Source organism: Bombus pyrosoma, linkage group LG12, assembly GCF_014825855.1.
Source record: "Bombus pyrosoma isolate SC7728 linkage group LG12, ASM1482585v1, whole genome shotgun sequence".
Taxonomy (NCBI): Eukaryota; Metazoa; Arthropoda; class Insecta; order Hymenoptera; family Apidae; genus Bombus; species Bombus pyrosoma.
Genome location: NC_057781.1, coordinates 3,654,222 through 3,674,883, shown reverse-complemented (window position 1 = coordinate 3,674,883; position 20,662 = coordinate 3,654,222). Strand labels below are relative to the sequence as shown.

Genomic DNA, 20,662 nt, shown 5'->3' with positions numbered 1-20,662 from the left:
CATATATAGGAAAGGTTTCTACAAATATCCAAATATTTGGTTGTCCGAAAAGTTTCTTTCGTTTTATGAGGAAATAATAGACACACAACGTTTTCTGTTTTATATCATTTTGTCGAAGTACTTACGATCCATTTTGTTCTGTAGAGATAAACACCGCGACATTTCACAGACTTGGTTTCACGTTTGTATGAAGGTGCATCGTTGTAAAAGACGTTTGCGAAAGGAAGACACTTTCCGGACAACCTAATACTTTCGTGAGCTATTTCATATACACTAACTATACCGATTGTTATGAAATAGTAATTAAATGTCGTCGATTTAATTAAAAAAAAAAAACGAAGGTGGGAGAAGGTAAATGATGAAAGTTCAGTTTTCTCGAATATTTCGAAATGATGTGGTAGATAAGACGTTTCAAGGAGAAACAATAGAGCACGTACAGTGTTCTCGTGGAAGCTCCGTACATCGAAAGGTTGCAATGATTTTCCCGGTGCAGAGCTGAGCAGCGACAATTCTCAGCTTGGTTTATCAGATAGCCGTATATTTTAATAATCAGCGACGTCGACCACGATTATTCACGCTTACCGGCGTTTACATAATCGAGCGACTAAGTGTTCGCCGAGATTGCCCGCTTGACGCTTCACGATGATTTATCGTCAGTTAATGACTTTCGATTTCGTATTAATTATAGCACTGCTTCTCTCTTTCTCTCCTCCTCCTCCTCTTCCTCCTCGTTCCCTCTTTCCTGGTAATAGAAGTACCGTGAATCGTCGCGGGCTCGCGTTGCAACGTGTTATTACGCTTAACATTTTCGTTGTGTAATCGGCCGGTGGACACTCGATAAAACAGCCAAAGTCTTTGCCGATTAAAACAAGAAATACCGCGCCGTTTAATCGATCTGCTAATGTGTCTTTACGTAATTACGCTCACATGTAATTGCGTTCACGTTAATGGGTGTTCGCTTGTTACGAAATGGTGAAAAAGTCGCGCAGGAACAATGCGATGATTTATTATCTTCCAAATGTAAATTTCGTACTTTTGTCTTTTTTTCTGATTCCATTGGAATAATGAATAAAATTCGTAGAATGATACTGTGTAAGTCATTGTTATATTGTCCAACTATGGGGAAAGGCAGGTTCTATTAAAGAACCAATTTGTGGTAAATCAACTTAGCGATAAATAAACTTTTATAGCTTCAGCCATTAACATTATAAACGATAGTAGGTACTTCATTATACGCTTGCTGTTTTACTTATTTGTGTTTAATATGGTTTGTTTAAAATTACTATACAATCGACTTTTTTTAGTGGAATTTATATTTTATTGTATGCTTCGTTATAAGTCAAGGTACAAAATGTTCGTAATTATTCAAAGATACAAAGAAACTCGTCTTACATTTCTTTGCAGTTATTGCTTTCACGGTTAGACCGTATAATGTTCTTATTAATGAAAATTTTATGTAGATACTACCATTTGCAAATTAAGGAAAACCCAAGCTTTATTATATTCTTCGTGTTATCTGTTTTTCTTCATTCCATTTAAAATATTTCATCATCATTTTGTAACGGGTCTGTATAATGCAACTTCACCTAAAGTAGAAAGCTCGAGGAATTTCATTCATATTTCAAGACATTTTGAAAAATAAGAGAATACTAGATAGGAAATTCCGTTTTAACTGAGGAAGGCAATATATAGTTCGCTTATAACAAAGAATTAAAATTTCTACGCTTCGTATCCTGTTTTCTGCGCACATAAAATACACCGTGCGAAAATTTAAGAAAATTTATATGTTATACTTCATATATTCTTTTATCCTGTAGAAAAATATCAATTGGAAAATGTTCCATGTACTTTCACGTGTATCCATGAAAGTAGCATTCGCCAGTTTGTTTGGACAAATCAATTTCCACTTCGCGCCGTTTGGTTGGAGAACTTCGCAGTTCTCAGTGCCGCAAGAAGTTGAAGTCACCGAGTAACTTCGTTGCTTCCTAATTGCGTGAGCCAATTATTATTCGAGAACTTCTCTAGGAAACACGATTTCGAAATCCTGAAACATTATTTACTCTGCCTGGGAAAACTCTTGGAAAATTTACCAAAAATCTTCTATTATATTTCTAACCAGATTCCATTCTTTAATTTCGATATTGACCAATTGAAATCGTTCCGAATTTCAATTTACAAATCGTTTCAATATCATTTTCACTTTGCTAACAAATAGTAATCGTAGCTTTCTGGTGAAAGCGCCCATAAGGCGAAGTAGTAAATTGAATAAATTGATTTGCAAGTTTTAGCATTACATAAGGAATTATGCAAATTATGATGAAACATGGTGTTTTCTTTTTGCTACAGCAAGAAGGTGGCCCAAGTGGACCAACGGGGATCCAGCAGTGCGCCGGTTGCGGCGGTCAAATAGTCGAAAGATGGCTGTTGCTAGCGATGGATCGGTATTGGCACAACGGTTGCCTCAAGTGCTCGTACTGTGGTGCGGCACTGGCGGAAATCGGCCACTCGTGCTACACCAGGAGCGGCATGATCCTCTGCAAAAGCGACTACAGAAGGTAAGGGTCGTACTCACTTCTCTTGAAAGTAGCCCAGCTTTCCATTCAACTACCTAATGGTACGAGTATCGTTGCGAATAATTTGTGAAACGAACTACAAAATTCGTACGATCGCGAAATTCGTTCCCCAACAACACCAATATTTTTATATTTTCATGTATGAAAGAGACAAACGGAAAAATATCAATCATATATAATTGCAATTTTCGCGTGTAGAAATTACACTACGTGTATGCGTAGTTGATAAAGTAACGAGTGGATGAATTTGCAATAGTCGGATGTATTAAAATAAGTACAAGTACAGAGATAGTGTATGCCAGTATAGTAATGCTACTATACCAATCGAAGAATGGATAATAATACTAAAGTTCATACGTTTATATCGACGGACGTTACCACAAAAGTTTAACCTTTTTGTGTAACTCTTGCTAAAGATTATAAGAAACAGCAATAACAATTTTCTATTTTTTATGCAATATAAGTTTTTAAGCAATATTCAAAGTTCTTTTGCTTCTAGACTTTGTAATCCAAAACAACGTTAGTATTCAAAGGCACAATAATAAGGGTCTCTCCCAGATTTGAATTTTCCCTTTCAACTTGAACTTTTTCTACGCTCATGTGCCGCTACACTAGGAAAAATATGCTATAATTATTCCATACTTTTTTAATCGTTTTCGTCGTTAAAATTCTTCGGTTTCTATGTCACTAGCAACAGCAGCAGTAGTAAACTGCGAATGTATATGTGAATTTGTATTTCTATGAGAAGTTATTAGTAGAGAATTAAGTAGTAATTAATTGTTAGAGAACTGAAACTCACGTGAAGATGATAACGAGCAATTTTGAATATCCTTGTTGAGGTTATTAGATGTATAAAGAGAGAGACGCGTGGATAAATTATAAGGTAGAAAAATATATTTTAAATACAAAAGTGAAAAGTACAAGAATGAAATAATAATTTGAGCTGGTCCAGATCCTAGCAGAGTAACGTTAGCAGTGTTACTCTATAACTGAAAAACCCCGAAGCCAACGTCGCCTGTCGACTGTTTATGGTCTGCCTTCGTCCCAGTCTTTTGTCCATACGCTGTCGATGGCTTCAGTGCTTTAGAAAGCTAAAAGGACCAGATGTAGAGTTTTCTTAAAAGTGGTGACCTTCAACAATCCTATATACTTTTTGCGTATTATACGAATCCAGAGTACTTGAATTTCCCATAAATGCATGAACGACCGCAACCTAATCTTCGTTAAAATTCTTCCAACTTGATTATACAAACTTGAATGGCGCGTTATCGTCAAGTGTTATAAATCTTTTCCCGTTTACTCTAATTTCTACAGAAGACATTTATTCAAGTACAAATTACGTTTTAGCGGTGCTATTATCAATTGTTGGAAACGCTGGCGTTACTTAGGGGGATGACCCGATTGCTCGCCTGAAACGTCCCAACTCGCAGCCGTTGATTGATCGCGAAACAGGATTACACGGCACGAACGTCGCGTTTAGAGCTTCATTAAATCGCAGACACGCAATTGCTCGACCGATTAATTCCGTGGCCGCGTATTCGTATCAGCCTGTTCGATTATTAAACGTGTCTACACTAGCGGATAAGTAATACGATGAAGATGATAAAACTTTTACGCACCGGAAGAAAAAGAGGTGTGGATTACACGAGCGAAGTTGCATAGGCTCGCAACTGACATAGGAATTAACGATAATTGATACGCAACGTTTTCATGCTGATAAACGCTTACTACGGCTGAATTAATCGCGCCACTTCCGGTGCATCGATGATCACCAACCGAACAGACTCGTTGGCGCCAAGTATCGAACAATCAACATTCCACTGGCGCAAAATAGCTGCAATCTACGAAGCTGTCACTTCGCTGTGACACTTAGTCGTTGATTATACGCCGCTTCCTTCGTCCCTCTTTTCGAATACTGTCTTCGTAACAACGTGATGTTTTGCCCCGGTTCGCGACTCTCTTTGATCATACCTTTTATCGTCGATTTCTCCAATAGATGGTTTATCATCGAGTGAGCAGAGGTTCTTCGTTAAGTTTAAACGAAGGGAAAGTGGGGAACTTTGATTTCTGATACGGAGGCTATGGAAGGTTAAGCAAAAATTATGTGACAAAATTATTATAGCGATCTTAATGATGTATCGATATAACGTTGAAAACTTTACAATTTTTAAAATTGTTTGTTCCTCTATAATGTGATACCGGTCATTAAATTACTGTTATTTAGACTTGTTGTATTATTGTCGAAGGTTCAGGATTCCAAACAATCCTCGTCGATATGTCAAGTCGATTCTTATTCTCGATAGATTGAAAAATCGCCGAGATGGTTTACGTCGCGTTTGAAAACGGTTAATCGACGGAGACCGTTCCAAATTTAGAAGATTCGAGGTCAAAGCGCAATTTAATGAGAAACAGACGCAGAAGTTAGTTGGCATCACCTTAAAATAGATCGGCACAATCTGGCCGGGGCAGCCGGTGTGTACAGAATCCAATGAGTCTGTCCATATTCTCTTTTTTCCTTTGTCGACCTATTAATTCGCCGCGAAACGATGCTTCTTTTCATCTCTGATTAAACCTGGAAAATATATGATACAGTCTTCGAACGAGCGAGCGTGATGAAATAGATACTGAAACGTAATTTGTTCTCGTTATTGATCACAGCATATATATAATCTGATAAATTTATGGTTGATTCTCATTAAGTAGATTGGATGGATAAATTAATATTTCGAAAGTTGTATTACCTGCCTTTTTTTTCTTTCGATTATTTTTTTCTTGAGAGTTACGTAATTGTTGGAGAATTGACAAATTAGATAAACATGAAAGAGAGTGACACGTAGTCGAAACGAATTGGCCAGCGTTCCGGGGATGGAACGAATTAATTAAACGGTCGACAATGAAGGAAAATATTCAGCCCCGTGGCAGTTCGAAGTAAAACGGGTCGGCTGGTCGTTATGAAATTTTATACTTCGTTTAATTAATTCCTTTATTACGATCTTCGACGGGGACTGGTTTCGTGTAGCGAAGGCTTTAAGGAACATTTGAAATTTTCGCTTTGAAAAGATCGTAAAAATATCACAGATCATAATCACAAGAATATTAATACATGTCATTATACACAAGATCTAGTCCAAAATTAAAAATTCAATGATTAATACCTTCGTTGGTAGGGGCGTTTCGTTCCTCTAATTAATTTATTTCATCCTTCGTAAATAATATTACAGACGCATAACTGTTATTTTATTTTTTTGCATTATTGGCAAAATGGCTTAAAAAACAAGATAAAAGTGGATTGAAGAAAATGTTATTAAATGGAGACATTTCTAATGAAACATATATAATTCTACGCATGAATAGCCGCATTTTTAGTGACGAGCGCGAAAGGAGAACAGGTGAAAATTGAAAATTTTTTCCTTAAGTCGCATTAATTATAAAATTCCTTTGAACATTTACATTCGCAACTGTGGTAAACGCAGCCCCATCTCATCCGTCGTTCATACAATCCTGTATATAAATATATGAAGAATCCATTAATCGATTAAAGAAGGAAACGTTGAAAGTCTTACCTTAGATTCCTCGTAAAAATAGAAAATTTCGTTTTCTATTGAATTATCGTGATTATAAGATTCCGCTGGACATTTGTATTCGTGGCCGTGTTAGTCGTAGTCCTTCCTTGTCGAACCGATCGCGAGAGACTCGTCCGCATCAGCACACGTACGCCCTAATCTGTTAGCACAGTCCAACGATTTAGTCTAGCGTAGTATCAATATTTGATTACGAGTCGTCTCCGTCCCGCATGCCGGAATTGGAGACGGATTCGTCCATCCAGATGTCCAGTGGCGCGCGCGGTTCCTTCGTATTTCCGGAAGTCGGACGTCGTCCTAGAAATCGATCTCGCTGGAAACACAATGCGAGTAAAATTTGGCGTTAATTACGATCGCGTGTTTTCCTCGCTGATCTGTTTCGCAGGAAACTCATTTAGGATGTATATTGCAACTTGAAAGCCGTATATTTTGTCAGTGAAATTAAAAAAAAAAGAAAAGGGAATAGAAACAAAATAAGAAAATGTATTTTCACTGCGGGTGGAGTTACACGAAGTAAGTTTGACTCTGTAAAGATCGAAGTTCCCGAGGAAGAGTTCGAGACGACGGAAAAATTGAATCGAAAGAGGCAAATTTTGAAAAAGATGGTACGCCAGTGTCCTTGGATCGATCGTTTGAACTTGGAAGATGGAAGTGAAACTGCGAGAGAATAAGAGATATTTAAAATACATAAAACAAGATTCAACGTCATATTTCATCGCGGGAGTTCGACAGAACGAAAAGTGGTTCAATTTGCCGGCAACGATTGCCTCAATTTAATATCCTGTTCAGTTTGCTCGTTAGGTTACCCGGGAACTCGGAGCCGGCAGTATCGTTAAAGACAATCCTTTGACGGAACGAATCTCGCAAGACACAACCACGTCACGGTCCTTCTTCGTGTATACCCGTATGTGTATACTTGCGAGTCAGCCACGACAATTCGGGAGGCGGCCGCCTCCTGCCCCCTCATCTGCCTGCAAAGGCGTAACTCGTCGAGAAAATTTCCCCGTGAAATTTCGAAGGAAAAACAAGCCGCTATCCGAATTGAGAGAAGTAGCACTCCGGAGCGGAGTGACGCGACAGAAGCATCGACATCAGGCTTGCGGTAGGGGTTGCTAGAAGGGGGAGCCAGCCGAGAAAGAAGCGCGACGGACGGTGGGAGAGAGATGGTCGAATTGCACATCCGTGGATAGAAGGCGGCAGAAACAGCTGGTGTAAGAGGGAGAAAGAGAGGGATACCCGGAACAGAGGGAGAACCAGCGATCGACCGAGTGAATGGGGAGTAAAGGCGAAAGAGAAGGTTGATCCAGAGAGAAAGTGAGACAGGATAAGCGTGGGGAAGAAAAGAGAGACAGAGCGGAGAGATAGGCGAGGGTAGGAGGTAGTGGTTCGTTTCTTTTGGATTCAAGGAATGTTTCAATCAGTTTGATTGAAGGGCTGAGCCACGGCAAGAGGGTAAACTCGATTTACAGCCGTGCACGAGGGGTATGGGGAGAAAGGGGAGAAGAGGGAGCGAAAGAGAGAGAGAGAGAAAGAGTAAGAGAGAGAGAAAGATGGGGGAGTTTGGGTATAGGTATGGGAACAGTTCGAGTCGGGACACACGGGGTACGAAGGGTGGGTGGCTGAGTGGGTGGTAGTTTCGGGAGGAAAGAGGGAGGGTGGTAGGGTGGCGGGTGCCACAATCACCGAGATGCGTCCAATCACCCCCAGCCTCCAACGCCATCGGGTTTCGGGTGCACGGACGAGGACTGAAGGGATTGAAGGTGTACGGAGGGTGAAGGGGCATGGGTTGCGGAGTGAAGAGAGCGGCCAATCATCGCTCGGCTTTCCGCTGGAGCGACGTCGTCGTGGTGCTGGTTTGGCCTAGATGTGCAATCAGACCGCTTCAGAGCACCTCGCTCTCTCTCTCTCTTTCTCCACTTCTCCTCACCCTCCCGACCACCCCCTTCGCCCCACTCTCTCTGTGTCCCGCTCTCTGTTCACCGTTTTCTCTGATTCTCCTCGCTCCGTCTTTCTGGCCGAATACCAAATTCCAGCAATTTGGGTAGGTGGGTACTTTGTTGAATCAACATGATTGGGCTTGACGGAGCCCGGCGACAGGGTGCTCCGTCTGCCGTCGTGCCGCGATTCCGACCGGCTGCTTGCCGGGAGAGGACATCGCCGATGCGATCCCGCCATTTCGCTTCCTAACCCTTTCGCGGTCCGGGGGACCGGTTTGTAGCTTGTAATTCCATTAAGAGTAGACGCGGTCGAGTGGCGTGCGGCTCCTCGCCCCGTTGTCACTTTGAGGGGCTTGAATGAAAAGAAAAAAGAAAGAAAAGCCGAACGGATTCGGCCAGATCGGAGTACACTTGGGACGTTCTCCTCGCGGCGGTTTCCGCGTCGACACGCGATCAATGACGCGTTAGAAATCGATCTAATGCACACGATACACGAGGCATCCTACTCTTCGATGAAAGGTTTCATCGTATCATCGTTGGTTATCCATCGACGTACGAGTTCACCGGCAAAGGACCGTTGATCGCGCGATCAACGCAGCATTCCGGGTGCAAAGAGCAGCGTGATACGCGCGAACGATCGTTTCTCGGACGGTGGAACGTATTTACAAAGTGGTGAGAGCGTAATAGAGGCTGGCACGCGAACGACGTGGCGGGACGAGTTTTCCGCATGACAGGAATCGCGATCGACGTGGTAATGGCGCCTTATCGCGCTGGTCGTGCGACAACACACGATTTGATGACGCGGCGCGCGCGGGGGAGGGTCACGGATAAGAGAGGGCGAAGGGTTGGAGAAAAAAGTTCGCTGAAGTGGAGGAGAAAAAGTTTAAGAAAAGGAAAGAGAAGAAAAACAAGCGACAAGAAACAAGCTGGGAGAGGAGAAACACGCTGGTCGTGTCGCATGTATAGTGTATAGGAAGTGCGGGTTTGGTATGCAGGCAAAGTAAGAAGAAGAGTATTTCAGCGTTCAGACCGATGCGGGCTCGAGTGGTAGAGAACACGCGGACACGTACAAGCGGCCTGGTTAGTCGTTGGCTGCTGCCAACTATCGGGGTGTTGGTTTCGTGGTAGTGGTAGTAGTGGTGGTAGGTCGCTGAAGAAGTTTGAGGGTGGTGGTAGCAACGATAAGGGGTTCATTAGAGACAGTTTATTACTGCCTTTGAAGTCTCTCGCGTGTTGCCGTTAAGTCGCTCGATATCTCGTAATATCTCGCTCTAATCTCGCGAGGAGAAGTTAATTGCTACCTCCACCTCTGCCACCTTCTCACCTCCGACCTACCCATATTCGCTTCCCCGCCGGCTCGATCCTTGCGGAACCTCCCCTAACCCTCTTACTCTATCTCTTCTACATCCAAGTCTCCCTACCATTCCTCTTTCTATTCGTTCTTTGCACCGTGTACGACGCTCATACGTGTTGCCTTTACAATTAAACGTTTAATTCGGGCCACCATCGAGACGATATTTTCATCCTTATTCCCCTACCGGTTCCACGTCTTCCGCTCTTACCCCCGCGAGCCCCTTTTCACACCTTGCGCCTGGAAAGTTTCCTGTCCATGGTCAGCGACGTGTCCAGACCGCCGCAGTTCGTAATGCTCCTCGTGACTCGCCCGCGACCGGTGACTTCTAATTATTCCAATTCTCGGCCCACTGCTTCACGCTCGGCTTGCGTGGGATGTTCCTCGACCCTGGTTCGTCGAGAAACCGTTGCACAATGGGATCCGCTTAATACCGAGATAGTGGCATAATTAGTAGTTGCAGGTTGGTAGGTTTGACAGGTGGATGGAGGATTTTGGTTTTTAATTGTCAGACATTGAACCCCCGGTCATTTTGACCGGACGCTGGTACCTGAGTTCGTTTTCTTCGTCTACTTTTTTATATTTGCGCTCTGATAACTTTAACTATAATTCCATGCGAAGCTTTGGAAACCTTTTAACGAAACTTTCTATGTACCTATATTTAAATACGTCAGCAACAATCGATTTTTCGAATTATTAACGATATTTCCGTTTTTAACTGTACTTAGATCCAGTTCTTATTCTTGGCATAGAATATACAAACAAATTACAATGAAATTTCGTAGGATTTTATTTTATCAAAAATAGTATCGGTTTAAAATGTAGAATATACGAAGATTTTTATGGATAACTATATGTGTATTTTGAACCATTTTGACTAGTCTTCGACATTATTAGAGTAGTCCGATTTCCGAGGATTAATAAGAGAAATTGTAACTTGTTATCGTATGATTACTATGTACTGATTCGACTAGAAGGAGATCTTTAACATAGAATATAATACGATCTCCGACCGTGCCTCGTAAACGTATCTCGTAAGTGTTCATATCTCGTATAATTTGCTTTTTTTTCTCTTTTTGGTTACGAGATTTTCGAGATGGGGGGCAAAAAGCGATCGTAAATTTCCTGTCTGATGCTTGGTAGGAAGTAACACGAGCGCTCGGCTCGAACGTGTCGTAATTAATTGTACGTTCTTTCGACTGCTAATCCCTGGAAACGGCTGTCTTAATGAAGGTAATATTTCACCGCTTAGCAAATAACAACGTCCGTTCTTCAGCGAGCGTATTGCTATAATGACAGTCGATGCTCTAACACGACATTACCCTACATAATAATCACAGTAATATCTCCGTATCTAATCTAAAAAACAAGTTTCTATATAAAAGAATCTCTTTAACACCTTGACGGACACGCGATTTTTAATCCATATACTTCGTCCTTGGAACCGCACTAGATTGAAATATGGCACATCGCGACGTTTCATTTTTACGAAATATTATATTGTATTTGAGTACTTTTTCTTCCATAATGTTATCCAAGTTATTTGCATCGTTGAAAATGTTTCAAGTTAGCAAATGTGTTATTTTAATCGTTGTAAAAAAATCTAGTAACACGACGATCAACATGTTAAACGTTGTATAAATTTTCGATAGTTCCAACAAGGGAATATTCGATCTCATTTAAAAATAATCACAACTTGTAATGTCAGAGAGGCCTTTCAAATGGCTCAGCGTGTATCGAATATCTTCGATATTTATTATCGTCCTAGTGGAAGCGCCTCAATTTTTCATTTGACAGCTTTTATAGTAGACCATAGGTGGCAAAGTAACGCAAACACGACAAAACGGGGCCCGTGATTATAGCCTGTAACGGCAAGATAATGTTCGATCGGGACTTTATGGACGCAAAAGGTCCACCCCTGATTTTATTACCGATGAAACGGCGCATTTCGATATTAACTACTAACGCGGTCCCTCGATCGGGGATGGAATTTCTGTCGGCAATTTAGTCGAAATTCCGGACATCTGGCTAATAATGGTCGATAACAAACACGACATTATTGGGCCACCTTTGACGGCGTTAAGCTTTGTGTTCCCGTATTTCGACCGCGAACCGCGACGGCATATTAAGCGGCTCGGCGCCGACCCTCTCCCTGCGAATACGAAATTCAGCTCAACTTCGTTTTGGGCCATACCGAATTTCTCATTTTTTCTTTTTTTTTTTTTTTAACGTATAATAGTCTTTGATGCGTAGAATATAAAAATACTAGTTTCTATGTATAACGTCTGTACGTAGTTCTTATGTATAAAGTTCATTGAACAGTTTGCTTGGACGCCTCATAGACTTTAATTGGGTAAAGCTATTATGATACCGCTGTCTGTCAGCGTCTAATATTTTGCAGAACGCCAATTAACTGATATCCATCAGACAGCAACTTATTCCTTAATAATATTAATCGAGTCATTTAGAAGCTACGTTAATCAGTCTCATAAATTGAAACGTCCAAACAAGCGATGTTGTGATGATAAATATTGTTTTTTAAATTTACGATATAACACAACGAAAATATCGATTTTCAAAGTGCCACAAAATCTGCCACTAAAAGACTTAGGTACGTAGGCATATCTTTGGACCAGGTAGGCTGTTGCTCTTTTTAATTGCTATATCAAAGTACGTTCTTTTAACTATTAAATAACATCAAGATCAGAAAGTGAAAGAAACTGTACTTATATGCTTCGTCTGTAATCTTCAGTATGTCACAAAAGCGTCGCAAATTCGAGATATCTGGAAACGAAGTTGAGCCAGAAAATCTGCAAACGCGTCTGCAACAGTTCTGCATTACTTTCGCCTGGATATGAATTCTTTCTCAATGATTTCTTCATGGGCTAATTGAAACGTTCCGCGATAGACGGGGCTAATTGACGCGCACGTATCCCGCGGCACTCGCCAATTGCATAAGCAGTTTCCGTGGCTAACGTGTAGGTTGAGCAATAGGCGCGCGATGCGATCGGTAACGTTTCAGAAAACACGAGGAGGCGAGAGATCGTCGTGCGATGTACCGTATGAGAATCAACGTTGAGGAAATCGCGAAGTGAACCGGTGAAGGAAAGATAACGAGGCGAGCGTCGCGCGGCTAATTGCCTCTCCTCGTTCTCGTTGCTTCGTTTGCCTGTCGAGCATCCAACGATTCGTCCTATCGAGGTCGTGAAACAGCCTCTCGACTTTCGTAAAGGAGTGTGATTTGAATAGTGTGCTCTTTTCTAGAGCACTGAAATGAGAATGATCTGTTTCGATAATGTGACTATTACAAGCTTAGCCATTATTGGCAAGTACGGAATGGAGTTATAAGATGTTTTTGATGATTATAGCGAATTATTGTTTCCATGATGATAATTAATGATTGATATGAGGTGGATAGGACGTGGTAGGTGCCAAAGAAACACTCGGAGATGTTTAAATAGTATATTTACTAGCAATTATCGCTTTCGACACTTTACATAGAACTCGCGATTACAACTGACGATTAGCACTTCTCCGTTACAACTCGACTGATAGACGATGAGTTAAGATAGCGATTGAACAGAGTGCGCGATATAAGTTAAGATGATGACTGCTCAAGAAACTGTACTTTCTGTGACGATGATGCTGCGGAGGAAAACTATGATGGGTGTGTCTAAGGGTACGAGATAATCGGATTCGTTAAGGAAAGTTTTCGTTAGGAAAGTGAGAGCAATGGACGTCGCTGTTAATTGGTTAATCTACCAGGTTAGTGAGTGAGGAAGGATGCTAATCGCCCTCGAGAGAAAGTTGCTAGCGGGGAGCATCATACGTGAGAAAACCAGATTTCCCATACTTTTCCGGAGTAGATAATACATTCAGGAATGTTAAAGCTAAAAGATATTTGTTCGGTTTAAAGGAACTTAACTAGAGAAATCCTAAGATTTATTGCGGGTCCTTAAGCTATTGTAGTTGAAGGTATGCAACGAAGATGTTCAGACATCTGGCAATCATCTTGTCCGAGGGATAGAGTGTGCTTTGTGTAGCAAGCCACGGGACAGAAACCGTTGGAAAGTTTATTGTCGAGTGCCGCTACAGATATTTATCAATCACGCATGGAGATTGGTATTTATCGAGCACACCTTAGACTTTAAAATGATACATAATTGCGAAGCGCTGTCCCATTGGCGAATCATTGGCTCTTTCCCACTTCCAACCAATATAATTCATAATGGCAGAACAAAAGTTTGCAAGAAAATCCTAATATGCTGTGTACTACTCTACGAAACAAATCCAAGTTTAAATTCTTCGATGGCCTACCGTGTGTTCATTGTCCAGAAATGGCTGGTACCTGACCCGAACGAAGAAGGAAAGTACATTTTCACGCAAAAGGAAAAGTTGCGCGCCATCGCTGGCTGCAGGTTTTTCGTGTTTCCTTCGCCAGCAATTAACCAACCATGCATACGTAGGTACGCGGGAATATGAGTATCGACGTTATCGAGTAGCCACGTCAAAGGAAAGGCCGAGCAGCAGTAGCGCCAGGACAAATACGTTTCGAGGTATGGGGATCGCGGCAGCATTTATTATTCAGCTGCTGAAAAGGGTTCGCCCTGGCGCGTGTGTGCAGTTCGATCGTAGGTAAACGTCCCCGGGACCGTAATGTGGGCTTTACTTTAACGATTAGATTTTTCGCGAACATGCAAGAGCATCGGCCTGTGCATACTCGTCGCCATCGTCGTCGTCGTCGCCGTCGTCGTCGTCGTCGTCGTCGTCGTCGACAGGACGGCTCACTCGGAATTGATTCGGGGAATAATCAATGCGGGACTAACGTCGTTCACGTGTACGCGCTCGAATAAAGCGCCGCGACGAGACTTGTGTTTGCTTCCTTCCGCGTCGGGAGCTGCTCCCTATTCGCGAATCTTTTTCATTGATCGAATCTCGTTGAAGGGTGGAAGGAGGATAGTGGAGTAAGAGTTGGTGGATCAGAATTTTTTTATTTTGAATTAATTGTTAGTTAGAATTGATTAAAGTGATTTAAATTTGATTCAGGCGTAATACATTGTTGTTCGAACATCGAGTGATTTTTAGAAGGGGATGATGAACGAAAGTATCTGTAATTGGTGGATCTTAATTTCCTCTGTCTTTGATCGACTGTTAGAAAGAATAGAGTTGATCAGTGTGGCTTAAGTCGAGTTTCGGTATAAGCCAAACACTGTCTTGAAATAAATGTGCTTGCTTAAGATAAATAACTTACTCGTGATAAAAGATACAAATGGCAAGTCGTTATATTTTAGTAGCAACGAACGCATCATACCTCAATTAGTATCGTTATAATAACAAATATCCTTTGCAATAATGTGAATATGTAAATACAGATATCTAATCTCAATTTGTATTTGATATTTAACACGATAAATGCTATTAATATAGAATATAAACTACAATGATGTATTCTAAAATGAATCGTCCAACTTAACCTCGATTACTATTAGTTCGATGGATTATTATTGGGAGCGATGCAAATTGAGAATTTTTATTTTCCAATTAATTTTCAATAAATTAATATTCATGCGCATCGTTTCTCATAAAAATAAAAAATAGCTGTTATTTTATACATAATATCTGACAATGAACGCTCGCTAATTACTTCGTACAGATTTGTGTATAAATCATTTATCGAACGACTAGAACAGGTACCTTTTAAATTAGTTTCCTGTAACTTTTATTTTTCCAATCAATAACCGATACACCTATATCGGGTATGTGAAAGACTTTGGAATTTGAAATATAAACTTTCTAACAATTTTCCATCGGTGTAAGCAATTTTCATCGATATCGGTGTCTAGAGATAACTGATTTCTCTGCAAAGGGGTAGGTTTCCTTTGCTCGAAACGTTCGTTGCCATTGTTTCATGTGGGCGGGACAGGTGCGTGAATTGTCATAGAGCAACAGCTATTGAATATTTAATGAACATCGATGGCATCGTTTTGTCAACACGCGATCCTGAACGTGGCGAGTATCGATCGCGCAGGCAAACATTTCATTCGGCCGCGGATACCAGTTGTCGGTCCTGTGGTGCACGATCAACCGGAAGAATAGGTCCTCTCCTTTTAACCTTTCTTCTCACAGATCGACTGAACGTGCTCGCCTGAATAAATTTGAATATTAAGCTTAATCTCAAGTTAAATCTCTGAACAATAGAAATCTCAAGCTGAGTATCCCTTGATGAAGGCCAAAAGAATGTCTGAAGATTATCCGAAAAGTGACGGTCCTTCGAAACTTTAAAACTCGAAGTTGAAGTTCGTTTAGGTTATTCTGTGATAACAAAGTCAACTGAGGTATTAGAAAAGCAAATTAATTATGCTTCTCTGAGAATATCTTAATCTGAATTGGAGAACACGCGATTGGTAGGTATAATACGCATATAGTACGCATTCTGCATATTTTTATTTCTTTAAATTTCCTATAATTATGCTAATACCCACAGTCTGTCAATAATTTAGTATTTCAGAAATCAACCGATTAGCCTGTATAAAGTTAATCAATTTATCTATAATGTTTTGATGGATTGATAAATTTGTACCGTTTAAACAATTAAACTGCGTATATCATTGAATTCTCTCATAATAAGAAATCAAAAGGAAGAACTTAAAAAGGATTTCCTCTGTCGCGAGAGTTACACTGTGTATAGAGAAGAGGTCACAAAACTGGCAACGTCTTATTACAGTGTCCACAGTAAGCACTACAAAAATCTCAATCAGCACTACTATTTCAAGTTTCGTAGACCTCGTTTGAACAACGACTATAAACTCTCTGTAACCTCCGTAAAAACCGCGCAGAACATCCAAATTTACATCCAGGAATCTAAACTCGGCTGTACATTATATGTGGGTCTTGTGATTAGAGTAAGCGTAGAGCAAAATAAAGCAAATCTTAACAGAATGATCGCCGAACATCGTATTCCAGGCACCAAAGATGAAACGGCTAAACGTATAAAGTGTAGTCAGCCACGGCGATTACTGAAATATTAAGAACGCACAGCCACCAGTCTATTATTAACCTCAAAGGGAGCCTGTCAACGCGAACCACGCATAAATGTCCGTGTAATACGTTGCTAGTGACAAACGCGACGCTTTGTCACAGGAAACTCGCGAAACGCGGAATCGTCCACGTTCAAAGGGAGAATCGTTGGCCATGGCTGTTCTTGTTACCTCGATAAATCGGTCGAATTACGATTTAGGCTAGATGCAAATAGAATTGAATGGAAATTTCAAATAAGCATCTACAGACCATATCTAACATATTTCGGGAAAGAATGATTTTTATGTTACACTGTATTTGATAAGCTGTGACGAATGTGATTCTTATGCGCAACGTTATATTGCCTTCTGACGAAATATTCGCAATATGTGTGTACTAAGACGACCAACAGGAATTGCAGAATCATATTTTACTGTTAATTGAACTTTGACCAAAATGTGCTATAGATCCCTATTCGATATTTTTATTGACATAAGCTACCATAACTTACCATTTCATAAATCTTAGGAAATTTTTCTGTTAATGCGAAATGTTCGTATCACGAATGAAATATGTAGATATGATAATATCTACATATTTTACGCGAGTGGTAAAAACGGATTGTTCCTATTTACGAAACATGCTCGTCACTGTGACTGTTCTATTTAGCACGTAATAATAATAGCATAACCGTAGAGTATAAATACACCAGATGTTCGCCCCATTCTCTCTCAAACCAATCCATCGAAATAATGAGATTATACCAATGAGCCAGAATTATCTTCTTCAAAACGGAATTCGATTTTTACTTTGGAAGAAAAATTCTTTCTTCTTAATTACAAGCAATGGAAAGATATTTTTTAAATGATTTTACAAAGAAGACGTAATGCGCTACAATTTGAGATCACTTTTACCAGAAACAAATAGTTAATTAATAACATATATATGCAACATGGAGGGCGAAATGATTAGACGAATCCCAATTAATAATAATAACGGAGTTATCTCATTGTGAAAAGTACGAGAGCACTGTAGGCCAGTTAAAAGCGAGGAGTTCAGTACGGGCTGGCTATCGGCGAAGGCATCTGAAACGAAACCGAATTTATGCATCGGTGCCTCAGAAGAATATCCACTCGGACAAAAATATTCCCCGAGTCACGAAATAACAGAGGTGAGTTCGAGAACCGGTTTCAGGAAAGAAAACGATACGCACCGCGTTAAAGGGGTTAATACGATCGTCTGAAAAAGTTGGAATTGGCAAGGATCACAGTGGATATCTCATATTGGTGACTCGGTTGGTTTCTTTCGATGAAAATGAAGAAAAATGAAATGTACGTCGTTCAACATATCGAGCTCGAGATACCGAATCGAGGATCTAACCTGAATTCTGTTCTAAGTTGAGTGGCTATAGCGCGCGTAGTGATCGAATTCAATGCTCCGCTATCTCGAGTTCCAGCCAAACAGTTAGAAAATTCTAATTAAACTGATTGGCAAAGTTTTAACAAGGTATCACCGTGATGAAAGTACGAACCTTTTAGGCTGCAGATAGATACGTCAAACCGACTGAACCGACTGATAATCTGCCCATTTATATACTCTAACAACGTATTTTTTTTTTTTTTTTTAAATTGTTACCGACTCACAAACTGAAGCTTTATCTACCTAATGGTAATGATGTATATCGATACGCTCTAATAATGCAGATTTTACACGAGTTCCTTCAAATCTTTTGGAGTATTTAATTTTTTTTAATTAAACTATGCCAATTAAGGTTCAACATTCTTCCTATTTATCTCCCCTCTTCATCGACATACGAGGCCCAACGTTGTCTTATCGAAAAAGAAAAAAGAACAGGGTTCTTTGAAATCAGCGAAATCAGCGAACATCGTAAATTATATAATAGTTTTCATGAATTTCTGTTATTATCTAACGTGGCAGAATTTATCATTTCACGTAGTTAATTATACCTTTACCAGTTCCATACAATACACTATGCATTGAGTGGCAGATGCAGTTACCAACTTTCCAAACAATCTGATGCTATACATAAAATTATTCTTGACCAATTGTAACCTTTCGCAAAAAGATTCGACGTGTTATATTCGCAGCTTACGCAGTAATAGAATTGCAACGTAAATTGCACGCGGAAGTCGTCGTTAAAATATTAATCGCGAATCGAGAGATGGGAAAAAAGAAAAAAATAAACGAGTGGGGTAGCGCACGAACAATCGGTTTTCCGATCGTTCAACGAGCATCCGTGTTTTCTAATATTCCTTCGCCTCGTAACAGGCTTTCGATGTGATTGCCTGTTGCCCACTCTCCCTTGCAACGACGTCGAATGATGGATCGACGAAGGTTAATTAGTTACCGGGCGTTGCGCCGAACATCCGCCGCAGTTTCCTGCATGCGATTAATTAGATTTTCGCGATTTTCAAGGTGCGATCGCGCGGAACGATCGCTAGAGACGTACCAAGTCTCCAAACCTCCAAGTCTAATGAAGAATAATAAATTCTTCTTAAGAAAATAGCCAAGCATCCGGCGAATATAATTAAAGTTGAAACAAGGGATTAAGTTCAATTCTTTAGCTTGCTTTCATCACCTTAGTTATCTTTTACTAACAAATTTGTTAAAAGATTGTCAACCTAATAATCTATTGAAAGTCTCCAAACAATCGTTATTCAAGATAATACGATTTTAAACTGATTTCTAAACTTGTTTGTTTTTAATTATTCTAGTCCGCAATGGATACATTGTTCGAGGGAAAGTTTGCAACAATTAACACATGCACTTTAAAGGTATCACAATTGAAGATAATTCATCCCTGTGTTAACACGTTAAGAGAACATAAGAAAATTTCAAGGAAGAAGAATGTAAAATTAAAAAAGTAATATTCAACCATCATTTCCTGGAATCTATTTTGTTGCCAACGTTATGTGTTCAGTGAATAATTTTTTCTAAGCAGCCAAATAGTTTTCCGTTTTTTCTGAAAATTTCATTTGAGTTATATCACTTTTGAAATACATGTGCCAATTATTCGATCAATTTGTCAGAAAAATTATCCGATCATCGAGAAAACTTCAGAATACTATAGGATATAGCAAACACCGTTATTACCCACAATTACTCAACGATCGTGTAGGAAGACATCGTTTGTGTGCGCGCAGCAGACGTTCAAGCGAAACCCTTCTAGTAAACCTTCCAGGTCATACGAGGCGCTGTCCAAATATCATTACCCGGCTCGATGGCGAATCAAACGCGATATTTGAGTCGTTCGCCGGCTGAATATTCCCGGAACGGGTCACCAATGGCTTTCACGTTTGCACAGATACGCGGTAACAAATGTCTAGGTCCAGGTTACACGTTGAAACCGATTGACACTGGCTCTTCTCTTTGATCGCTCGTCCATCTTCACCGACTTTCTTTAAGCCGTGTTTTTGTCGCGTTTCATTCATTCTGATATCATCGTGTCAAGGAACAAAGCGTTTTATGGAACGAACAATCTGCGACTTTGATTCGGTGAAAACATGATTTCAATTCATTGTATTATCCAGTCGGTGCAAGAGGAATTTATCTTAACAGGTTCAAATCTCGGGCCTATATTTGTTTCTTGATGTATCGATATACTATTGGTTCGTGCGAAACTTTCCCTCAACAGAGATTTCCAGTTAGGCTGTCGGCTTAAAGGGTAGAACAAGAAAGGGTGGGAGAAGGAAGAGAATAAGAAGAAGAAAATAGAGGCGCGCGCGTGCCGCAAATAAGCGTCGATAAATCCGAGACGTAATACAAGCTGGTCGGCCGCGGGGCAACTTAATCCAGGGCCAAATTAAATCGTGGCCCCGACAAATCTGTGCTTTCCGAGTGATTTGTGGCTCCGTTTGATGCCGCCCCCATATCGGAAATAGCTCGAACCGTCCATGCCCCCAGTCATGGTGTGCAGCTCACGAATCAACGCTGTTGGAATTTCTCCCTTGTGTTTCCTTTTGCCTCTCGACTTACCTTTCGTTCTCGCCTTTTTGCAGAATACGGTGGTCCTCACAAACTTGCATCTGATAATCGTAGTTGAATTTTGATAATCGCATCTTTCTTTTGTTTTTTTACGACGATTTTAATCATTTTATATTTTTTCTTAAACTTAAAGGTCGATTAGTTTGCCGTTTCATTTCGTCTTAGATCACTATTTAGTTACGTAAATGTTTAACTGAC

The 20,662-nt window shown here is 40.4% G+C and overlaps 1 protein-coding gene across 5 annotated transcripts in view; it reads left to right on the top strand.

Annotated features, from left to right (window-relative positions):
- Positions 1 to 20,662, top strand: part of LOC122573583 (LIM/homeobox protein Lhx9) — a 410,158-nt gene that overhangs the window by 333,367 nt on the left and 56,129 nt on the right. For all 5 annotated transcript variants that reach the window (XM_043740153.1, XM_043740150.1, XM_043740152.1 and 2 more), the window contains one exon: positions 2,347 to 2,555. In XM_043740153.1, coding sequence (XP_043596088.1) covers positions 2,347 to 2,555 — 209 coding nt within the window. The remainder of the gene's footprint in view (positions 1 to 2,346; positions 2,556 to 20,662) is intronic.